At 37.0% G+C, this 20,680-nt stretch overlaps 1 protein-coding gene across 3 annotated transcripts; it reads left to right on the plus strand.

Moving 5' to 3' along the window:
• Positions 1–712: 712 nt before the first annotated feature.
• Positions 713–20,133, plus strand: LOC113683192 (uncharacterized). Of its 3 annotated transcripts, none has more exons than XM_089197165.1 (8): positions 713–846; positions 977–1,093; positions 14,902–15,059; positions 15,208–15,531; positions 15,997–16,284; positions 16,941–17,222; positions 17,696–17,835; positions 18,374–20,133. In XM_089197165.1, exons 3-8 carry the CDS (start codon positions 14,942–14,944, stop codon positions 18,470–18,472), a joined length of 1,251 nt encoding a protein of 416 aa, XP_089053291.1. In that variant the 5' UTR covers positions 713–846; positions 977–1,093; positions 14,902–14,941; the 3' UTR covers positions 18,473–20,133. The 3 variants fall into 3 exon arrangements, with proteins under 3 accessions (XP_089053291.1, XP_089053290.1, XP_089053292.1); XM_089197164.1 differs by having other exon boundaries at positions 725–888; XM_089197166.1 differs by lacking the exons at positions 713–846; positions 977–1,093 and adding an exon at positions 10,497–10,654.
• Positions 20,134–20,680: the final 547 nt, after the last annotated feature.

Consider the following 20,680-nt stretch of genomic DNA (forward strand, 5'->3'; position numbering starts at 1 on the left):
GTTCGATTATGAAAAGACTAAGAAGACTAACTTTAGAAGATGTGGTTGACAGAAGGAATTTCACTAGTATGCTACAACGTTAGTATCACCTCTTACCTGATCACGAAATTGAAAGAACTGAAGTGATTCTCACAGTTGAGTGTCGTTCAATATAACAGCTGAACCTTATAATTTTTTCCACGTTCACTTCGGAAGTATTTGCACAATTAACAGGATAGCGTTACTAATGATCACTTGGTTCGACCACCTCTCTTAAACACAATATTTAAAATGTCCCTTCTATCTCTGTTTTTAAATCTAGACTAAATGATTGGCTCCTTTCCTTTTTTATTCAAGTACGTACAGTTCGCTGATGTTTTTGCTCGATGTTTTTTGTGTGTCTGCGTAATTCAGCTCTTTTTTTGTTTTGGCCTTTTTTATCTTAATTATGTCCCGTTAATGGTAGTCCATGCGTAAGAACTATATTCGTAGTCTTAGACAGGGGTAGCACATTATCATTGCCCCCATGGTTTCCAAATGAGCTCCCCCGCCAGGAAAATAAATGGGATATATTCACATATAAATGTTGTAAATATTGTTACTATTTTATGGCAAATAAATCGATCAATCATCGAAAAAATTTTTTTGGTACATAGCGGAAGTGATATCGCTCAAGTTCCGCTTAATCGACATCTTTTTAACATCCTTTCTCTGGACCTGCTTGTAATTCTGTTATCATCTGTTCGTTGTCAGATTTGATTCAAAATCAAAACACCATTTATTTGGGTTTTAGAAATCGCGAAGAGTGTCCTGATAGTGACTGTTATTATGTTATTATCCAGCACCATTAGCGGACGTGCTTATTCGGTATGTGCGGCCCTAGAGTGATTGTTTGATCGGAAGCACTAAGTACGTTAAAGTTCATTTGAGACATTATTCTGGCCAACATGCTTACTCATGCCTACCGGTAGTGAATATTAAAATATTTACTTTACAGAGTCGAATGGAGTTTCTCCGAGAGAGTTGACCAAAGTTATAAAGAGTAAGTAAGAGTTGGTCAGAGGCGATCAGTCAAGTGGTTACAGAAAAGCAAAGTGGGAAAAGTAAATTTGCTGTAAGTAAAGTTGTATATGATAACGCATGTTTTAAGGGTAAGGCCACATCAGTCACAGCAGCCGAGTTCTACGGCACTTTCACCCTCAGTAATATTCATCTTCTTGTGAATTTAACTGTCGTCAATTCATAAATTATATGTCTAGAGCAGTTTGTTTTCTCATGGTCAGGTGAAAAACTTGCTTGTTTTCATTAGCCACAATTCGGACGGATTTCACTGAATATTCACTTTCAGATCTCAATTTATACTAAAAAACTATCTGTAAAAGTATTGAATTCGATCTGCGAAAATTTAAAATTTAATTTCCTATTAAATGTGGGTTTATTCAACAATCATGCCGCTTATCCCGATATGCAGTTAATGATATGAATCTCTGTAAAACAGAGATTTATTCATTGCTTAGTCTGCTTTTAGGCTGTGAGAGGAATTGCCCTTTTGCCCGAGCAAAAAAATACCTAGATAAATCTACCGGACAAATAAAAATATTCCCTTCAAAAATCGTACTAATTTAAGTTTTTGAAAGTTTTTAAAAGACCTGACAATTTGGTTTAAATGCTAAATATTTTTTCTTCTAAGGTATTAAGACCTATTAAATTTTCTAGCGCACTATATCAATATGTTGATCATCCCAGAAAGCTACCACGCAAAGCTTTCCGGCTAGTTTAGAATAGCGCATGTTTGGACCCGTGTGCTAAGTTGTAATGGTTATATATATATATATATATATATATATATATATATATATATATATATATATATATATATATATATATATAACTGCAGACAGTACTGTTTCGGCCTTCTGGGCCTCATCAGTGCAGTGCTGATGCCAGGATGGAGGTAAGGCTATATAGCCACCCCAAGTGATCTCACACGTGTGGTATCATCTAAGCCATGCCAGAGTGCTCAAACTAGATAAACTAGTGAGCACGCATAATGCTAGCAGCAATGACTCATCCTAGTAGAGTGCTCAATTTGGACATGAAAGCAAAGCTTTGTATGCCAAAGAGCTATATCTAACTATATATAACTATATATATATATATATATATATATATATATATATATATATTGTTGTCGGCAGACTGTATCTACTATTCTGGGATCCGAGCCATACTGCTAAGCCAGGAACTGTGCTGTCGTTTGTTGTGGAAATTTATCGGTGTTAAGTCTGTCTGGGTGGATTAAGAATGTCCTGTAACTTTCTCCCGGTTGTGGGTACAATAATTGTCCTGAGTATATTGAATAACCATTGTTGATAGACTGAGGACGTACTATTTTTAAACCGCTTCTTTGAATCAATAATCCTATATATAAGTTAAATTGTTTATCGGTTTTCAAGACTATTTTTTTTAAGGTTATCAAAACGGCAGTCAATGTTACCCCTTGCGGACTTCTCTTATCCGGATTATTGTTTTATATCATTATGAGTAGTCGAATTGAGCCCATTTCGGAAACAGCACCTGGTGGCGTCGACGATTTGTTTCGCCTTGGGCAACCAATGTAATGTAATCGTTATTTCTAGATTATTCTTTTACGTCACTAGAATTGGCTATCAGTCAACACCGTTGTAGCTCTGAACTTCGGACTGACGAGCATGAAGTGGCTATGTGTATAAAATACATCTTGTATTATATGCTATTCTCAACAGACTCTTTGCATGTGAATATGATGGCGAATGGAAAAGCGAGGTTGATTTTTTACCCTCTAACAATTCTCGTTTGTTCGCTTCAATGGCGCCTGTTAATGTTGTCGTTCTTCCACCGAAGAGCTGAAGTTAAATGAGAATTCAAACACAAGGGAGTTAAATGCGACGTTCACTCATTGAATTGCTTTGGTATCCGTAGCATTGAAAATGTCCAATGGCTTACCCAAGATTTAATTGAAATAGAGCTCAGAACTTCATTGTTTACGACGTTTTACAAAATACAAATTGTTTTGGAGAATTCAGACAGTAATGATTATAATAAAGTTCGGATATAGCGCGCCCTGTCATTGGTCGAAAGAGCGTGCTCTATCAGAGTGCAAAGCATAGAGCAGAGCTGAAGCTGTCACGCCACCTACCAAATTGTACTGCGTCCGACCTTTTCCGGGACCGCGTTAAAGCTTTTTTCGCAAACAAAAATGAAAATTTCGGTGCAATCCAGCCCGCAAGTAGCAACCGAAAAACCAAGGGTTTGTAGACATGCCGGTCGCCGTAATTTACGTCATTGTGACGTGAGCAGAGACGAAAATCCTCCAAGGGAAAACGAAGTAGACAGTCCGAGTTCTGGAGGTTTTCACGCTCAGTTAGATTGCAAGCTTACGTACGATAATAAAAATCAAACACATCGAACACTCGTAAAGTATATACAGTTTCGTGTTAAGAAACAAAACAAAACAAAACAAAAGAACAAAAACAAAAAAAACAAACAAAAAAACAGAACAAAACAGGAATGATGAAAAATATTGGCAAACTGGCATAACCGTTAAAATTCATAGCAATCATGAAGGTGCCTACGTCTCGTGTTTCTCTCTACACTTTGTTCGCGTTGAAACCGCTTCATGCATGCTTTCCACCAAACAGAGCATAGTCAAGTTCTCTATTTGTTAAATGAAAGTTATATTCATCAATTCGATTTAAAATCAATTCAAAGACCTCACTTTTTAAGTATCCTGAGTAACTTTCTACTAACTGTATGCATATATAAGCCATAATTAGCGGCTATACGGGGGGCCAATGACCATGAAGGCTTGGCCGGACACACGAACAGGAACAGGCGAAATTGTGAAAAAATTGAAAATTATTTGTGCAAGGTGAGAAAGGTGGACATAATTTTTCAGACAGTCATCCTTCCAATTTTATAATATCAGTTATACTGTACGGGTTAAGTTTTGCCTCTTTTGGCCTTAGAGAGAAAAATGTGTAAAGTGAAATAAGGATGACAAACATGATTGTTATCAGGCTCCGTTTTGGACTCTGAAAAAATTGTACCGCTAACATCATTGTGCATTAATAAACTTGATAAGAATTATTAAAGGAGTGCTAATCCTGTCAGGGAGAGGGAAATAGGACAAAATGCTTTGAGAACCTGCAGTAGAGCTGAGTCCAGGAAGTGAAATACAACGAACAGTAATTGACCGTGCGGCAGTAAACGCGGGAAAATGCATCCCTTGCACGAATTCACCGTTACAGAAAAAAACCGGAAAATGCATGCTTTCGACTGGTTAATACCAGTGAACATAACGTTGGAATGCGCAAAATGGCTGTAAATGGCAGAATACATGTTGTTTTCCATAGATTAACCGAACAACAATAAAAGGTAAAACGCCTGAAAATGCGTTTTCGCGAAATTTCTCGAATTCACTATTGCGGAAAAACGTTGGAAAATGCATGCTTTCGACTGGATAATTCTTGTGAACATTTCGTTCACCGGGCGTAAAATGGTTGCGAACAAAAGAAAACATGGCATTTTCTATGCGTTATACGAACTGCAAACTCTGGAAAATATTATGTTTTCCCGTATTTACACACATTAACCTTCCCGGAAAATGCGTGTTTTCAGCTGTTAACTCCGGTGAATACGTTGTTGTTCACTCGGAAAATGCCAATGAACGAAAGGAAAACACGCTGTTTGCCATGTGTTAACCGAGCGGTTAATGCCGGAAAATGAATTGTTTACCTGCATTTACCGCAAAGGAAAACTACCGAATAATGGAACGAATACTGGGATTCACCGATGCGAAAACGCGCAGAAAACGTCGGATTTTCCTTAGGCAAAACACGGGTAAACGATAGTAAATTGCCACGTTTTCCGTAAATTCAACCTTCGTTTTCCGTACGGTGAACGCTTGTTTTTTTGCCGTGGATATAGCTCCCTATCAACGGGAAGGATGGGAGAATACCGCCGTCTCACACACTTTGCTAAACAAACATAAAATACTTTCTTACAGGGAATTTAATAGCAGGGATAAACTTCGCCTTTGATTCCCTAACGCTTTGATTGGATTAGCTGAAATCACGTGGGTTTTGCTTAAAAAAAAAAAGAAGTAGAAAAAAATTGAAAGCTAATGAACATCCCACTATCAGTACGATTACTGAATCACTGAAGTATTTTCTGCTGGTAGTCGCTAAAGTAATTTTATACTATTTATCTTCTATTGTACCTTAAGTTATCGAATAAATTTTCTAATTTTCGCCGTGGAGGAGCACTGTTTAACAACGATATCATCCTTCGCATATAAAAGACAATGTCAAATTAAGAATCGATAGTATGCTAATCTATTAATTTAGAATCGATTGTACATTTTTCTGTTTCATGTCACGTGCATGCCAACATAGTTAACTCAAAGCGTTGCCAAATGCACACTGTATGCGTATCAACCTTTCCTATTACTCGAACTGCTATTACGCTCCTAATGATCAACAACCATTTTGGTTTCGTGGCTTGAGTAGCTTCGTTGCCACAATACATAATAATCTTCATATTTGGGTCATTCTATCACTGTATTAAGATTACTTTCCACTTTCGCGGGTAACCTTCAGAAAAAAAATCGTACGCGCGCTAGTTTCTCTAAAATCATAGCAAACTATATATTGGAAGAAAGCCTAATAAATCAGGTTATGATAGAAATATAATTTAGGCGGGTTTTCATTTTAGGAAGTGTTAGGGGCCGGCAAGGAGTGAAACGACCGAGGGTTCTTCTGTTGTATTTATCGGGTATCGGATGCCACAGCAACAGCACAAGGGCTTCCTAGTCTTATTCACAAGCCATCCATCAACCAAAGAGTGTAATGCTTTTTCGATTTTCTGATCGGTTGTCTAGATATCGGCATCTAAAGTTGAATAAGCTAAAAATATTACGAGGCGCGTTTGCCCTTCGTCAGAACCAAAGACGTGCTGACACTTGACGTGCTAACACATTACAAAGAGACAGAGACCTTAACAATTCCCGAGCCTTTTATCGTGTCATTGACCAGGCGTAAATTTAAGATTCGTAAAAGGAGAAGCGCTACACCACTTAGGAAAGAATTCGTTACACTCCACGTTTAATAAGACAGAGTTTCAAAATGCACTTAAATAATAGAGGATACTATGATGAAAGTTTTTAGAAACGTATCTCTGGAGTTATTTTCTGCGGGAGTTAAAAGCTGGTTACTTGAAAATATAGAAAATAGCTCACAAAAGAAAATATTCCCTTTTGTGACACCAAAAACGGAGTCATTTAGTCAGTTACTGAAAGCGATTTCAAGTGAGTCCTTCCAATCACAATTGGTAAGGGATCATTTTTTTAAGGAATTTTCTAAGATTTTTGTTCTCCGGGCGAGCACGGTGAAAACCATGCGAAGCTGAGTGAAATACAGGCAAACGAAGCGAATATGCGAATTCTATTGTCCTCACAAAGAAGTTCGAACGAGATCACGCCGACGAACTTTTTTTTTCCATATTATTTTGATTCGTTTACTTGTTGTTTTTTTTTTTTCATTTTCACACAACGTCAAAACTGAATGTTGTATGTTTGGCACCCTATTACATGCTAAGGTAAAAAGTGCCAGTTTTTATCAAGCTATACTGTGCGAAACCATTCCTGGTCTAAATATTCCCTCTGCCGCTTCCTATTAAATCGCCACAGCGATCTGTTTTTTCCGCTTCTCTCTCAAATCCAATTTTCACTACTTCGCAAGGAGAGAAATGAAGAGAATTTTAGAAGAACTTAGAACCGTCCAAAATTTAAATCACATTGAAGCCTTCCGAAGTTAATGAGAACTTGAGTACTTAGTGTCCTTTTCATTGATCATCACATTGATCATCACATTGATCATCACACGCATTCTTTTGTATTTGATTGAAACTTATCCAAAAAGCCCCCTAGGCCAAAATAACTCTCAACGAGCAAGATTTTCTCTAACAGTAATTATGAAGAAAGGTCACCTGTGTGTGTCGCCGGCTTAATTTTTCTGCTAATTTAAAACTCCAGCCAGATTTCCGCAAAATTTGATATCTTTGTCTGAAGGATGCAATCAGGTTGATCAGTTTAAGATAATCCAAACTAAACCAATTTCCTCTCTCTCTCAATTCCAATATTCGATCCTTAGCGAGAACAGATATGAACTCGGCCTCAATTCTGGAAAGCGCTTTGTCATAAAGCTGAGTTGAATGGTCTTTTTTTCCACCCTGCGACAGTCCTTTTTTAGAGCCGTTTTTCATCGTCTTCGTTCACCTGTCAACAATGTCGATAGTTCAACTTTCCAATTTTGATCATGATTAAATGTTTCTTTCAGAATGTTATATACTTAGAACTTGCTTACCCAAGCATATGATCTGATACCAAAAATATAATGGCAAGATTAACCTTCTCCTATGAGGATGGCTAAAATTGTCCAAATCAAGTCATGGTTGGTTTACCCTTTCCAAACATTCGAAATGTAACTTACATTGCATTGACTTAGGAAAAAAGGCCAAATTACAGCATCTGAATCATTTTAAGGCATGCAAAATTGCTACCGATTTTAAACCAAACAATTGATTAAAATTATCAAAAGTACGTAAGTTTTCCGCTAATTGTAAACTCGAGATTGCAAAAGAAATTGGATGTATTCGTCAGGAGACGGTTAAAATTAGATTGACCATTTTTTCAACGAGGACTTATGGGATTTGACATATACATAAAAGGAGTTGTAGTTGGTAGCGTCTTCCTCACTACCATCAAAGCGATTAGAGAGAATCAGCCAACCTATCCATTGGCAACCTCTGTCTTTCTGAAGTTAGTCCTGCAGGTCGTCTTTAAAGTAGGTTTAAATTTTCTTCTCGAGTAACTGTAAGCACCTGGTCAACAAGAATTCTTTTTTTTACCAAGGAGTTCTACTTTGACGCTTCTTATACTTTTTTCCTCTTCCTAACCGTCTGACTCAGAACCAATCATTAAATCACAAATCATGCTAAACAGTTTTTATTTTACTCGAGCCTTTTTGTTTGTTATTTGATTTATTAGACAGATTTTTCTATATTTATGTATATATATATACATATATTTATAATTTCCGTTCATTGACGTCGACGGCACCACGCAAAGGTGGTGCTTAGTATATATATACATACCCGTTTTCAAAAATTTTGAAATTTGAAAATTCTGACTAAATATATATGCTTTTTCTTTTCTCATCAAAAAAGTATTGACAGAATAAATTAAATGAAATTTTTTTAAAAGGAAGAGCACAATAACTGCTGTCAAAATTTCCTAAGACTTTGTTTCACCTCCGCACAATTTTTTTTCGCTGCAAGTGCCTTCAAGTTATCAAGTTAAAGTGGGTGAAAAAATGGGAGTACGATTTAACTGTGGTAAGGTGACAAGTTTTCCAGCTAAATACGCGTGTATTGCATAGATTATGAACCAATGGTCGTTAATCATTTCTTGACGGTCAACGAATAGGTGGACAACGCAGTAACTTCGCAAAGGTTTTACTGCATATTTCAATGATGATAATAAGAAAACAACAAGTTTAGGAAAGCGGTATTCAGTAGTAAACTCTAACAGATGTACGCACCGAACAGTTAAGTCATACCGTTGAGTCGCACAGAAATGGACAATTTGCAGTATCATTCTTGCCATTTCTCTGTGAGGTGGACCTCCTTTTTCATAGTTATGTCTAACTTTTGCGGCTTTAATGAAGCAGTCATATGACACCAAAAATAGCGCTGAATATGATGAACAATTTATATATGTATATATTTATATATTGAAATTCTCATGATTGGCTGGAGATTTTAGTTTTTAACAGCTTCTTACGCATAATGTACCAGGCATTTCGAGCATAAACAAGAAAGTACACTCTGCTGTTATTGTACATGTTCCACAAAATATGTTCATTTTGCGATTCCGCTTTGCCTCGACGAAAGCATGAAGTACTGCGTTTAGTTATTGTTTAGCTTTGTTCTTGTTTTGAGACCTTTCCGGCACGGACATCGTTCAATATTTCACGGTTAAAATACTTTTTAACGTGGCTAAGCGGCGAATTGAATTTGGTATTCCACCATAAGATTGTCCCAAGCGAATATTGCAGCGGGTTAGAGAGACTTCCCATTTAGTGTTGTTCTCTGGTAAGTTAAAACGCAAATCCAGAATTTTCAAAGCCATCCGATGTCATAGCGAACGAAAAATGCACCTTAGACATACGATCTATTAGTGTAAGTACCATTGCTGATAGTCGTCATGACCGTGGGAATAAAGTTTGTCTTCAAGTTTCTCCACAGCTTAGCGGGGTTAAGTCCTAAAATCAGATTTAGATAAAAAATAAAATCGGTGATTTTTGAGGCCGTTTTGCTGTGACAGACAGGGGTGTGTATCTTTGGTTAATCCTTAAAGGACGTCCTTTGATTGACCGTCTGGATTATTCAGTCTCAAATAATCCTTCTGGCAGTGAAATCTAGGGAACACGAGCCAACTGGTAACTTGCGGAAAAATGTCAAAATTTTAAATCAGCTCAGTATTATGGGATTGTCAGAGACAGATCGATAAACCCAACATTTCACATATCATTGCGATTAGATCGGCGATCGTTTGAGGAGATGGTAAACTTGTGGGTTTCAAAGACGTCATCGTCGACAATAGCTGTTTGTTATTATCTTCATGTTGATTTAATATTATTCATTCTTTTTTGGTTTAACCAGGGCCAAGTTTTCTCCAATTGTTGGAAAATTATGATCCCCAGAATACACATTTATCTTGTGATGTTACTTTTCTTTCTCTTTATGTTCGGGGAGAAATATTTAGAAATAGCACAATAGTACTAACTGCATTAAGTAAGCGGGATCGCGATCAAAATATCCAAATTGTATCAGCATGGTGATAGTCAAAAATCACGTCTAAAAAACAACAAGTATCTTAAGCAGTCATCACGGTATCGCCGAGAAAGAAGTAGATTGAAGAATGTAATATATATTTTTAGCTGATATTTTTGCGCATGACTGCTTGTGGATTCTACTCCTAAGGCGCTATACCTTAAAATTAGGCATTACATTTGTGAGCAGCATTGGATTCCAGATGGAAACTTTTAAGTTTTTTAGCTATGTGGCAGTGACTTTCACAATTTCTTTTGTCGGAAAAGTATGGTTTTTTCGTCCGCTAAAGTAATCTACTGATCAAGCCTATCGCCAATGTTTGCATAAGATAATTGAATTAATGAATCGAATCAAATCAATCAGCCATTAAACTTTAACTGTTCCCACGGTTATTGCTTTTCATTAAGTTTTCTCGCAAGGTAAGTGTAAACTGTAACAAGCTTGGTTATCGTTATGCGCGGCCCAGCACTTCAAGCCTGAATATATTCGAAGCTAAAACTCAATCTCGTTGCTTTACGCCAGTGGAAAACTGCCAGTCATCCTAGTTATTCTGGCCATTTCCGGCCAGAATAATTAGTTATAAGAACTTGGTGCTAGATCAAGATAGCAGTTTCATTTTAATCACTTCTGGGAGTGGAAAGGTTTAAGTTACCGATTCGGCTAGTCGCTCTGCCCGTCCGCTATTATTCAGCAACCGTCTGACTTATCAGTCCCTGTATTCTTGGAGCGAGTCATCACCAAAGTAAGGTTTCATCTCACTCTTTGTTTTGATAACTTATTTAGGAAGGAAGTACGGCTTATGATGGTTGCGATTTATATCGTATTGCTGGATATCGCAGGAAATAAAAGTTATTCAAATCTTAAATGTAAAAGATGAAAAAGAACTTAAAACTCCTAAATTTAAATTCAAGTTTCAAGTTTCAAGTTTATTAAGTTTGCAGGAAAATCTTTGTACAATAATCACCTCCTGCAAATAGCGAGCTAATCTAGGCAGGCGGTGTTAAGGACATACAACACGAATTACAAAAACACGAATTATGCGAATTACTCGATTTTGCATACATTATTTGACAAAAGAGGGAAAAGGTGATAAAAAGTAAATTAATATATTATGTTTGAAATTGTAAGTTAAAAGTTGTAGAATTATACACAATCAGCTCTTAATCGCATGAAAATCACTTATTTCTCATTTATGTCATCACCAACTGAACAAGATTTAGTTTATCGATTCCTGAACTTGAATTTCGAAAATGGAAGCTGAAAATTTGATAACATCGAGCTACAACGCATAATGTAAAAATGTGGACTGCCAATAATTTCTGACGGTTGTAAATTTGCAATTTCCACGATTTAATCTATCAAAGGGTTAGTTTTTTTTTTTAACTGAAAAGAGCCACATATCATTTCCTACCAACTCATATTCTTTAAAGAAAAATTAAATAGGAAAGTCGAAGGAAGTTATGACCAATAAACAGTTGGCGGAGTTCTCATTCGAAAAAAAAGTCATCTCATCGTTGTAAATGTACTCAGCAAATTATCTCATACTCTTTAAGTAGGGAACGGTCTAATATAAATCCTGGTTTCAATTAATACAATGCTGGAGACTAAGAAATGTCATAGAAACCTCTCTGTTAGTTCTATTTATTGAAATTCGTCATTAAAGCATTTTGAATTGTATTCCGCAAAATGTACGATTAAAAAGTACCAAATAACTCATTCAAATGCTTGGCCAAGACCACAACCTTCATCAACGGGGGAGAGAAAATAATTTGGCACCGAAATTCAAGTGCATTTCAGAAAAAGTGCAAATTTGAGGTTTATTTGATTTAAATAAACATGGAGCAAATGCCTATGATGGACTTGTTTTCTAGGCCCCGGTTTCGCCAAAATCAATATTACGTGACACCTATCATTACCGTTGTGCGTCAGCAAGAGGTAGTTTAAGGAAACCACAACGGAAACGGCAATGGGAACGTCACTAAACAAGAGGTTTGATGAGCGCGCGTGCATAAACCTTTGTAAATTTCTTTGCGTCCTTTGTAACAACTTGAAATGATCAAACTTTGCGTTATCTGGGGAACGTGAAGGACGACGGCCAATTGTTTTGAATTTCTTTTTCTAATTTAAGGCTGTGTTGCATATTCAGTGTCGAGATAGATTTTACTGTAACAAAGCCGTCACCAAAGTTAGATTTTTTATCTTTTTTAATTTTTTTTTTATTTTAAAGTTAACGTACTCTTATTGTATCTCTTGTATGTCAGCATGACTGTGCATACTAGAAATTTTTAGAAACATATCTTTACAAGTGTTACCATAACCATCACGTCCACCTCAAATTTCCGACATTTCTCTCATTTTTTGAATACACTATGATTAAAATAAAGATCCAAGGAAGGTGGAAGAGGATATACTCTATATCAAGCAATGCTAAAAGAAACTATTTCTTTCTTTTAAATTCCTTGGATACGCAGTTAGTCAAAATTGATAAGATTTTTTCTCTAGCGGCCATTTATTTTACAATTTAACCAACATCTTAAGAGTAAATGTCAAAAATCGATTTGGTTCATTTTTTGCCTGTGGGTAGCCTTATCTGGTGAACAAACGGAAATGGGGTTAGATTCTTGAAATATGCACTTTAAAGGTAATAATTTGTTTTAACATTTCCGGGGGTGAATAGCTCAAATTTCACCAAGCGCGACCCTGAAATTATGCACTTTTCGGGCACTTGTCATGCTAACAAAAATGTAACGGAAGGACTTTTCTAGTTATAGAAATATTGAGTTGGACTTGTATTATCGATACAAAGTGATAGTTTTTGTCTCATGTTATTCTTGGAGGAGCTACGTCCCTATTAGGAGACGACATCTTCGGCCTTTTGAAATTAAGGCAAAGGTGGCCTAGAATAGCTTGGCAAAAATACCTGTGTTAGTGTCTCAAAGTTTACAATAACGCTACCAGGAAGCCTTGAAAGATGGTTCTTTACAATGGGGTTGGGTTTCATTTCTTTGGGACCTTTGACTATCAAAAGATGACCACCAGCCGAATTTCGGTTAAATTACTATGACGCCATAATGAGATGAATAATCACAAAAATAAATGCGTTGTACACAAATAACTGTTTTGGTCAGTTATAACTGAATATATATATTTATATTTGTGAAATTTTGTAAAGTCTATTTCTTTGTTGTATCGTTTTCATTCATGATGGCAATATATTTGTTTAGATTTTTATATGTGAGGCAAAATGAATTGTTTGTTGATCTCGTTACGTGACAGATTATCATATGTCACGCAGAGTGACAGGAACCTATAAAAAATTAAAATCCGGCAAATCCCTAGCGTTACCTGCCGTTTTGTACGGGACCCTTTTTGTGTGGGACGTCGAAGAAATCGAAATTAGGATCAAAGTAGACTAAACGTAACTGGGCTGCGACACGCTGTAGAAAATGACGACAAGAAGTAACTTTATTTAACTCCTTCCGGCTCAATGGCTTCATTGAGTTAGCCGGTCGGCCCCCTTTACACCAAATTGCAAAGGACAGTATTTCGAAAATATCTTCCAAGCGGAACAGCAAGGGCCTATAAAAGATTTCTAAGGTAAGGAACTATTGATGTCAAAGCAAAAATAAAAAGCTAGGTGCGGCTGCGACTCAAACAATGCTTTGCTTGTGTCATAGCAATGTTGATTTCATTCATTTCAATATGGCGCCATTTACAATTTTAGCGAAGTTTGGTTGGTTGGTATATCAAAACAGCAGAAGATACTAGAAAAATGAAACGATTTATTTGAAGACCCACTTTACTACATTAGGCCGGGTTTGGCATGAATTAAAAATGACGAACACGTCCTCTGGTAATTAACCCGTGGTTTCGTCAGGAAGGACACGATACCAAAAATATCACTATATCTTGGTAATGGAAGACCACATGTATATATTTATAGCTAGAGATGTCCTGCTGTTGCATTTTAGTTCATGCAAGGACCGCCTGAAAACTGCATACTTTAGAGCTCGCATGCACTCATTTTTGACCACGCAATTAGTAACGGTTTATTTCCGTTAAAATGAATATTTACACAAACTAGCCTCACTTCACTTTAAGTAGTACCTATAGCTACCTGTAGACAAAAAATGGGACGAAACGATTTTTTGACCATGTCCGCGATTTTTTTATTTTTCTTTGATTTTTAGGGACACTCACTCTTAAACCTTCAGCGTTTAAAATTAGTGAAGAATGAAAGAATCAATAATGATACTAGGTGATATCTGAAGCAGCGATATCACGGCAGTGTCTGCGTCTTTTCCTCAGTTTTTCGGAACAAATCGAAATTGAAAACAATCAGAAAGTTGCCACAGAGAGGCACTGTATTTTAGAATATGAGAATAAAAGGGAAAAGAGATAGAGAGTTTGTAGAATACGAAAATTAAAGGGAAAGAAAGAGAGAGAGTTTGTAGAAATAATATCATAGAAACACGAAGAATGCGTGGAACTGTTGTTGGCAATTATTTCCAAAGCTAGAACCTTTGCATGTTCTCCGATATGGTGGAATTCATTTGATTAAACACTTGTTAACTATCAGGCAACTGGTAAACCAGGGGAAGTTGAGATTTTATTGGAATCTGGTGCAGTCAATTTAAAAAAAAGAAAAAGTGGCACCACAGAAAATTATAGAAAGTAACGAAAAAAGAGAAATTTTTTTATGATAGACCATATTAATGAGTTAAAACTCATCGTAGTAAATAGACACCCCACAATAATGGGTTTCGTCAAATTTTTTGTTCGTCCCCTACTTGTTCGCCATCATCTCAACAATTGAACAATTTAAAGGAGTTATTTTCCTTATTTCTATGTAAGGTCCTGTCAAAAAAAAAACTTTTAATTGTAGTTAGAAAAGCATTTTCTTAAGGTGGCTTTTCCTACCCTGTTAAACTAATCCTGCTCCTTGTGAATATTTCATATCTTTTTTCCAATTGACAATCCCACTTGCAGGCCTCCGGATACACCTCGAGACATTTCTCAACAGTTCACGATGATGGGTGACTTTTGGCTGGGAGAAGCAACAAAGTGGATATTACTATTGACTCTTGCTGGCACTTTATGGAATCCTCCGTTTGTCAGCAGCGAAACGTGCAATTCCAAAATCAGAAGTAAGTAGTGAAACCCCGTGGTACGAAGAGTATGGCCTATCCTTTTCAACTTTTTTTTTCTCATCTTTGTCCTCCTCGGTTGGAATTGAGATAGAGAACCAAATTTTATTAATATTTTTTTAACCAACTAGTTTTCTCTCTTGTACAGTAAGACCCGTTGTCGACATCTCTTCAAGTCCAGAAAATGTCAGTTTAGCCGTTGGTGCCTCCATAACTCTGACTTGTAAAGCGGAGCCGAGAGCTATAGATACAGGTTATATAGATAGATGGGTCAAGTATATTCAGTGGTACAACCCAAATGGCACAGAAGTTGGAGCAAAATGCCAGCAGCCTTCAAACATACTTGCATATAAACGAAAATTCAGCTGCCCATTGGTGTTTAAAAATCTGACAGAAGACGAATTTGGCCACTATATTTGCCAAGCGGGCAATAGTTATAGTAAACACTGCACAAGGAAATCATTTGCAATAGGTAAGTACTTTCATCATAACTAGTTTATTAATTTGTCTTTTTTAGTTCCTTTTTTGTTTATTTGTTTGTTTTTTTTACTTAAATAATGCGTGACGGTAAACATCCTACGCTGTTGTTTGGGAAAGGTGGGTATTGTGTATTGGGTCTCTCTCAAATCAAAATGAACCTTACATCTCGATGAAAAAAAGTGTAAACAGTCAATTTCCCGCCATCGGCCACTCTTATAAGCGGATGTTTCTACTTACGGACACTTTTTCAATTCCTTTTTTGGTCTCCCAGTTTCTCGTAGACGGACGCAGACACTTTTGAAATTAAAAATGTGATTTTTTTGTTTACGCTTCGTCCGCGGGAAAGCAAGCTGTCGGAGGTAGACAAATCTATTAGCGGGCACTTTTTCCAATTCCCGAGGGTGTCCTCTAACGAGGGAGTTGATTGTATTTATACAAGTGCACACTTTTCCTCCAGGTTCTGCACCAGTTTTTTTGGAGGTTCCAAGGAATCAAAGTGTTTACATAGATTCCAATGTCACTTTCGATTGCAATGCTACTGGTCTTCCAAAGCCAAGCATCTCATGGATCAAGAACGATGATTTTCATACCTTGCAATCCAACTCAAGTACAAAGGATAAGAAAAGCATCCACAGTGAGCTCTCCATAACGAAAGTGAAGAAGGAAGATTTTGGCGGATATAAATGCGTGGCAATTAACAGCGTTGGAAAAAAGGTATCATTATCGGCCTTCTTAAGCCTGAAAGGTGAGAAGAAAAACTTTCCATTTACGACTCCTCACAACTTTGAACTATTTACCAACAGTAGAGCGTTCTATACGATATAATAGGTCCTAAGTAGGTCAGTTTTGCCCTGCTGGAAAATCCTCTCCCCTAGCTAAGCAACTTTCCGACTTTACTTGCGCTTATTATGACATAGATTAGACACCACTTTTAATATCTGATCTGGAGTAAGCGACTTACTCTTTAAGCAGCTTCATCGGCTAAGGAGTTTTTGTGTCGGAGACGAGAAGTTTGACCGCGAAAAGGAATGTTATCGACATTATATATATTACAGCTAAATACTAAGACTGTGCGCTGATTTTCATTTTCTATTCAGTTAACCTTTTTCAGCCTTTTCGGTAAAATCATTCTTTTGAACCCACGTACGTTTCGGATTTCCCACTTTTTACAACACTACTCCTTTCTATTGAGTTTCCCTCGTAGTGTCGCTTCACCAGAATAAACATGTTTTGTGGTTATTCTGGTTACTATGATTACTACTAAGGTTATGCCTCTTGAGTCAACGCGAATGGAGAGAGCGTCACATTTGCTCTGCTTGCCCTACTATTACAGATCCTTTCTGAACAAAACATCCATTTCTTCTCACCTTTTAATAGTGATTTTTTTCGTTTCAATTACAGAAAAGCGGGAAGACCCAAAAACCCAAAATAATTCAGTTGATTCCAACGGAATTTTTAGCCTCACTGCCACTTGTCATTCCAAGCCAAACAAGAGCAATGATTCAAATGTTTCAAAAACTAATTCAATGGTAAAGTTCATTGCAACTTCAGATGCCACAAAATGCCATAGCATACTAAGCATAAAGCTTATCAACGAGAGGACGAACGAAGATGGAGGTACATATCAATGCCGAACATCTGGAAAGGGAAAGTCAAAATTGGCCTCTTTACACGCAAAGGAAGGCAAGTTCTTGAAATTATAGGAACAGTTTGAATATTCCTTTCGAAAAATATTTATTGATCTCGCTAAAATTTAAATACAGGGCGTGTAATAAAACGTATAAACTCCCGTTCAAAACACTGTCAGTTAACATTTTCAAACTTCTTTCCCTACAGCTCACACGGTGGGAATGAGTCAGCAAGACTTAAATACATTCTTGTGATCACCTTGCCTCGATATTCTTTACGCATGCACGTTGTAATTGACTATCAAAGTGATATTGATAACACGATGTCATCTCATCCAGTGCGGTCAGTAATCATAATCGTGATTGGCAAATCGGACTTGCATTTCACGGTCGTCCAATTTGGTTAGTAACTCGTATGATCACAAACCTAATTGGACTGCGTACGGTCCTTTTTTAATCAGTACGACGAAAGATGTCAGCCATCAAAGTCTTTTCAGTTTTAGTTTGATTTTTCATCTTATCTCACAGAAATTACAGAAACAAGACTACAAGAAAGCTCAACTACTCAGATTGCGATAGCAATCGCTGCATCTTGTGTGGTGGCAACCTTGCTTATCAATAGTATTTTGGGGCTTTTGTGGTACAAGCGATTTAAAGGTGGCAAAAAGGTGAATATTTGTGGTTTTTAGGGTTTTTTGTGTGTGGTTGTTTGTTTTTCCGTTCACGTTTACTTATTCTTTTTCATCTAGGAAACATGAATGTAGCAAAAATTTCCAAGCGTAAAAAATAAAATCTTCGCGTCCAGGTTCCATTATCTTCAATTCTTTAACGATGCATCCATAGTGCGTTTTAGTTCGACAAAGTATTCATTTTGACTCACTTTTGCCCGTCATCTACACTAAAAAACTCGGAAACGCGAATGGATCGGCCAATTTCAAACTGGCCTCAAAGTGAAATTGATGACCCAATTGTTTTTAAAACGTTCCAATTCTTGAGTGGACAGGTGGAAACGAACGCTTTTGGAATTAAACTGTAATGATTTTAAATTTGGGTTTGGAAGCAACGATTTTACTGGAAATGTCTTTCCTTTTGTTGAGCATACCTATAAGAACTAAAAAAAATCCCAAGGCACTGAAAAACGATACATTAACACTGTTCTGAAGTTCCTTATCGGTAATTTGTCTTTTCTCATTTGATAAACGTCAGTCGGAGGGACAGAGAAACGTCGTTATGGTCCATATGAACAATGGCAGATACCCAACAGTCGTAATTGCGCAGGATACTAAAGAACCCTTGTCGCTCTGAGCAAAGAACGCGGAAAGGGTCGACGAAAAGCTCCGGCTGTGTGCAGTGGGGAATCGTTTGGGTGACATGGAACTTTGATGGAACGAATTATAGACGATGCACACTGGCCACAGTATTAGTATTTTAACTAGTGTAGGTAATCAAATGATTTCGAGTGCAATTTTGAATAAATAAACACGAGTAAATATTTTCAAGGACTAACAAAATTGCATGAGCCCGTAGGGCGAGTGCAATTTGTGGTCTTTGAAAAAATTAACATTTGCTTATTTATTCCAAACTTCACGAGAAAAGTCATGTGATTACGTATTAATAATATACATGAAAAAATACGAGATAGCTTATCATAATTATGCAGAAGCAGAGCGCGCGCATCAAGTGTAAGAATAATTATTCAAGCCTGTGCATTCGGTCAAAACAGCCGCGCACGATGAAAACAGTAACATACAATGATATTTTCACATCTATAAGGCGCAAAAATGTTCAAGATCCGGCTAAACAGTCCAAGGAATTATTCAGTCTGTGTCCGAATCACTTTCGATGGAATGGAATCGTCGTTTGCAAGGTTTAATCATGTTTTTTTTTTTAATTTTGGCGTAGAATCACTCGAGCTGGATCGGCTCGTAATTTTGATTTCCTTGGCAATTCCCTTCTCTAAACACCACTTTTTCCAAACCGACAACCAGAAAGCAGTGCTTTTTGTAGTGTCTTCGTTGTTAAAGCTGTTTTTCAGCAGTGGCGAAAGAAAATCTACTTAAAACGCCGACCATTGTTTCGCTCGTAAATTTCCATCGTAGCCAAATGTTGCGTCATCCAAGGCTCGCATTTTATTAGCTATCAGTGAGTATCTCTGATTATTGGTTTGTTACTTTCTCTGCACTGAATTAACCCTCTTCTGCATTGAATTACCTGAAAACTGCATTTATATTAACCAATCAGAACTGAGTAATTTTTTCATGTTTATTATTTAGTATTTAAATGTGGGTATTATTAGTATTGGATGTAGATAGATTCAATCATCAATTTCTTGTTTTAATTTAATCATGTATTTGTAGTTTCAATCCCGACGGTAATTTTCTATTACTTTTTACCTCTTAGACTTGACTAAGACACGACCACATCAGCTAGACTGTAATTTTTCGTGGATAAATAAGTACCTTCATTAGTGTTTAGCACTTATTTTACGAAGGCACGCCGAATATGAGGTGATAATTGGGCGTAACACTCTAATAAGGAAACGTAACGTGAGGGCTCAATCTGGTCCCAAGACAAATAACTTCACAACATTATGTAGGCTCCGGGAAGATTTTCACCGACGAAAATAAGGGATATGAATCGAGGAAAGAGATGTCATTCGAGTAGCTTAAGAATACCTTGTCTGATGGTCCTACGTCAGATTTGAGTCTTTCTATGATGTTCTTGGATGTCTGACGTTAGAAAATTTATTTACTTCTAATCAGACAGTTTCTTTCCATTATTTTCCGAAGTTCACAAAATTTTTTCAAGTCTGAAATTCAGTTAAGGTGGTTAAAAGGATTTGGAAGCTATTCTAAAATGATAAAACCTAAGCTAATGTAACTTAAGTCGATTTAAGGTTCAATTAAATTTGCTGGCTCGCAGGTCTGCTTGAGCTTAGTTGAATAAAGGTGGTAAAGTTCTAAGGACACTGTGGTGCTGCGTCGGTGGGGATGTATGACAATATAATTTGGTTTTATTAATCGAGTTGATAATGTAGATGGCCACCGTAAAAAGTCTCTTTAGCCCCGTTAAAAAAGGCGAGATAGATGATGATAGTCTCAGCCGTTTGAATGAGCGGATGTTAGTGAGCCATATCTTTTTTCTTACCTCAGAGCGCGCCATATTTGTGTACAGTAACGCAATCTCATAGAGTGATTTTGTCGACTATCATTAACTTTCATAAAGCATTTGAATGCAAGCGTTATGGCTAATGAGCATAGGGTAACTTGGACCACTGGACTCTTTGTTTGGACTATTTTATGGACCATTTTTTGGATCATATTTTGGACCTTTTTTTGGACTATTTTCGGACCATTTTATCGGGGGGGGGGGAGGCAGATCATTAGTACTTAGGAAGGGGTGGAATGCATTCTATCAGAGCTCAGGGAGGGGTGGTAGGCAGACTATTGTTACTAACGGAGGGGTGGTGATTAGAACGCACGGAGGGGTGGGAGGTTGATGCATTAGTAACTG

The sequence above is a fragment of the Pocillopora damicornis genome, chromosome 2 (genome assembly GCF_964200805.1).
Source record: "Pocillopora damicornis chromosome 2, jaPocDami1.2, whole genome shotgun sequence".
NCBI classification, from domain to species: Eukaryota; Metazoa; Cnidaria; class Anthozoa; order Scleractinia; family Pocilloporidae; genus Pocillopora; species Pocillopora damicornis.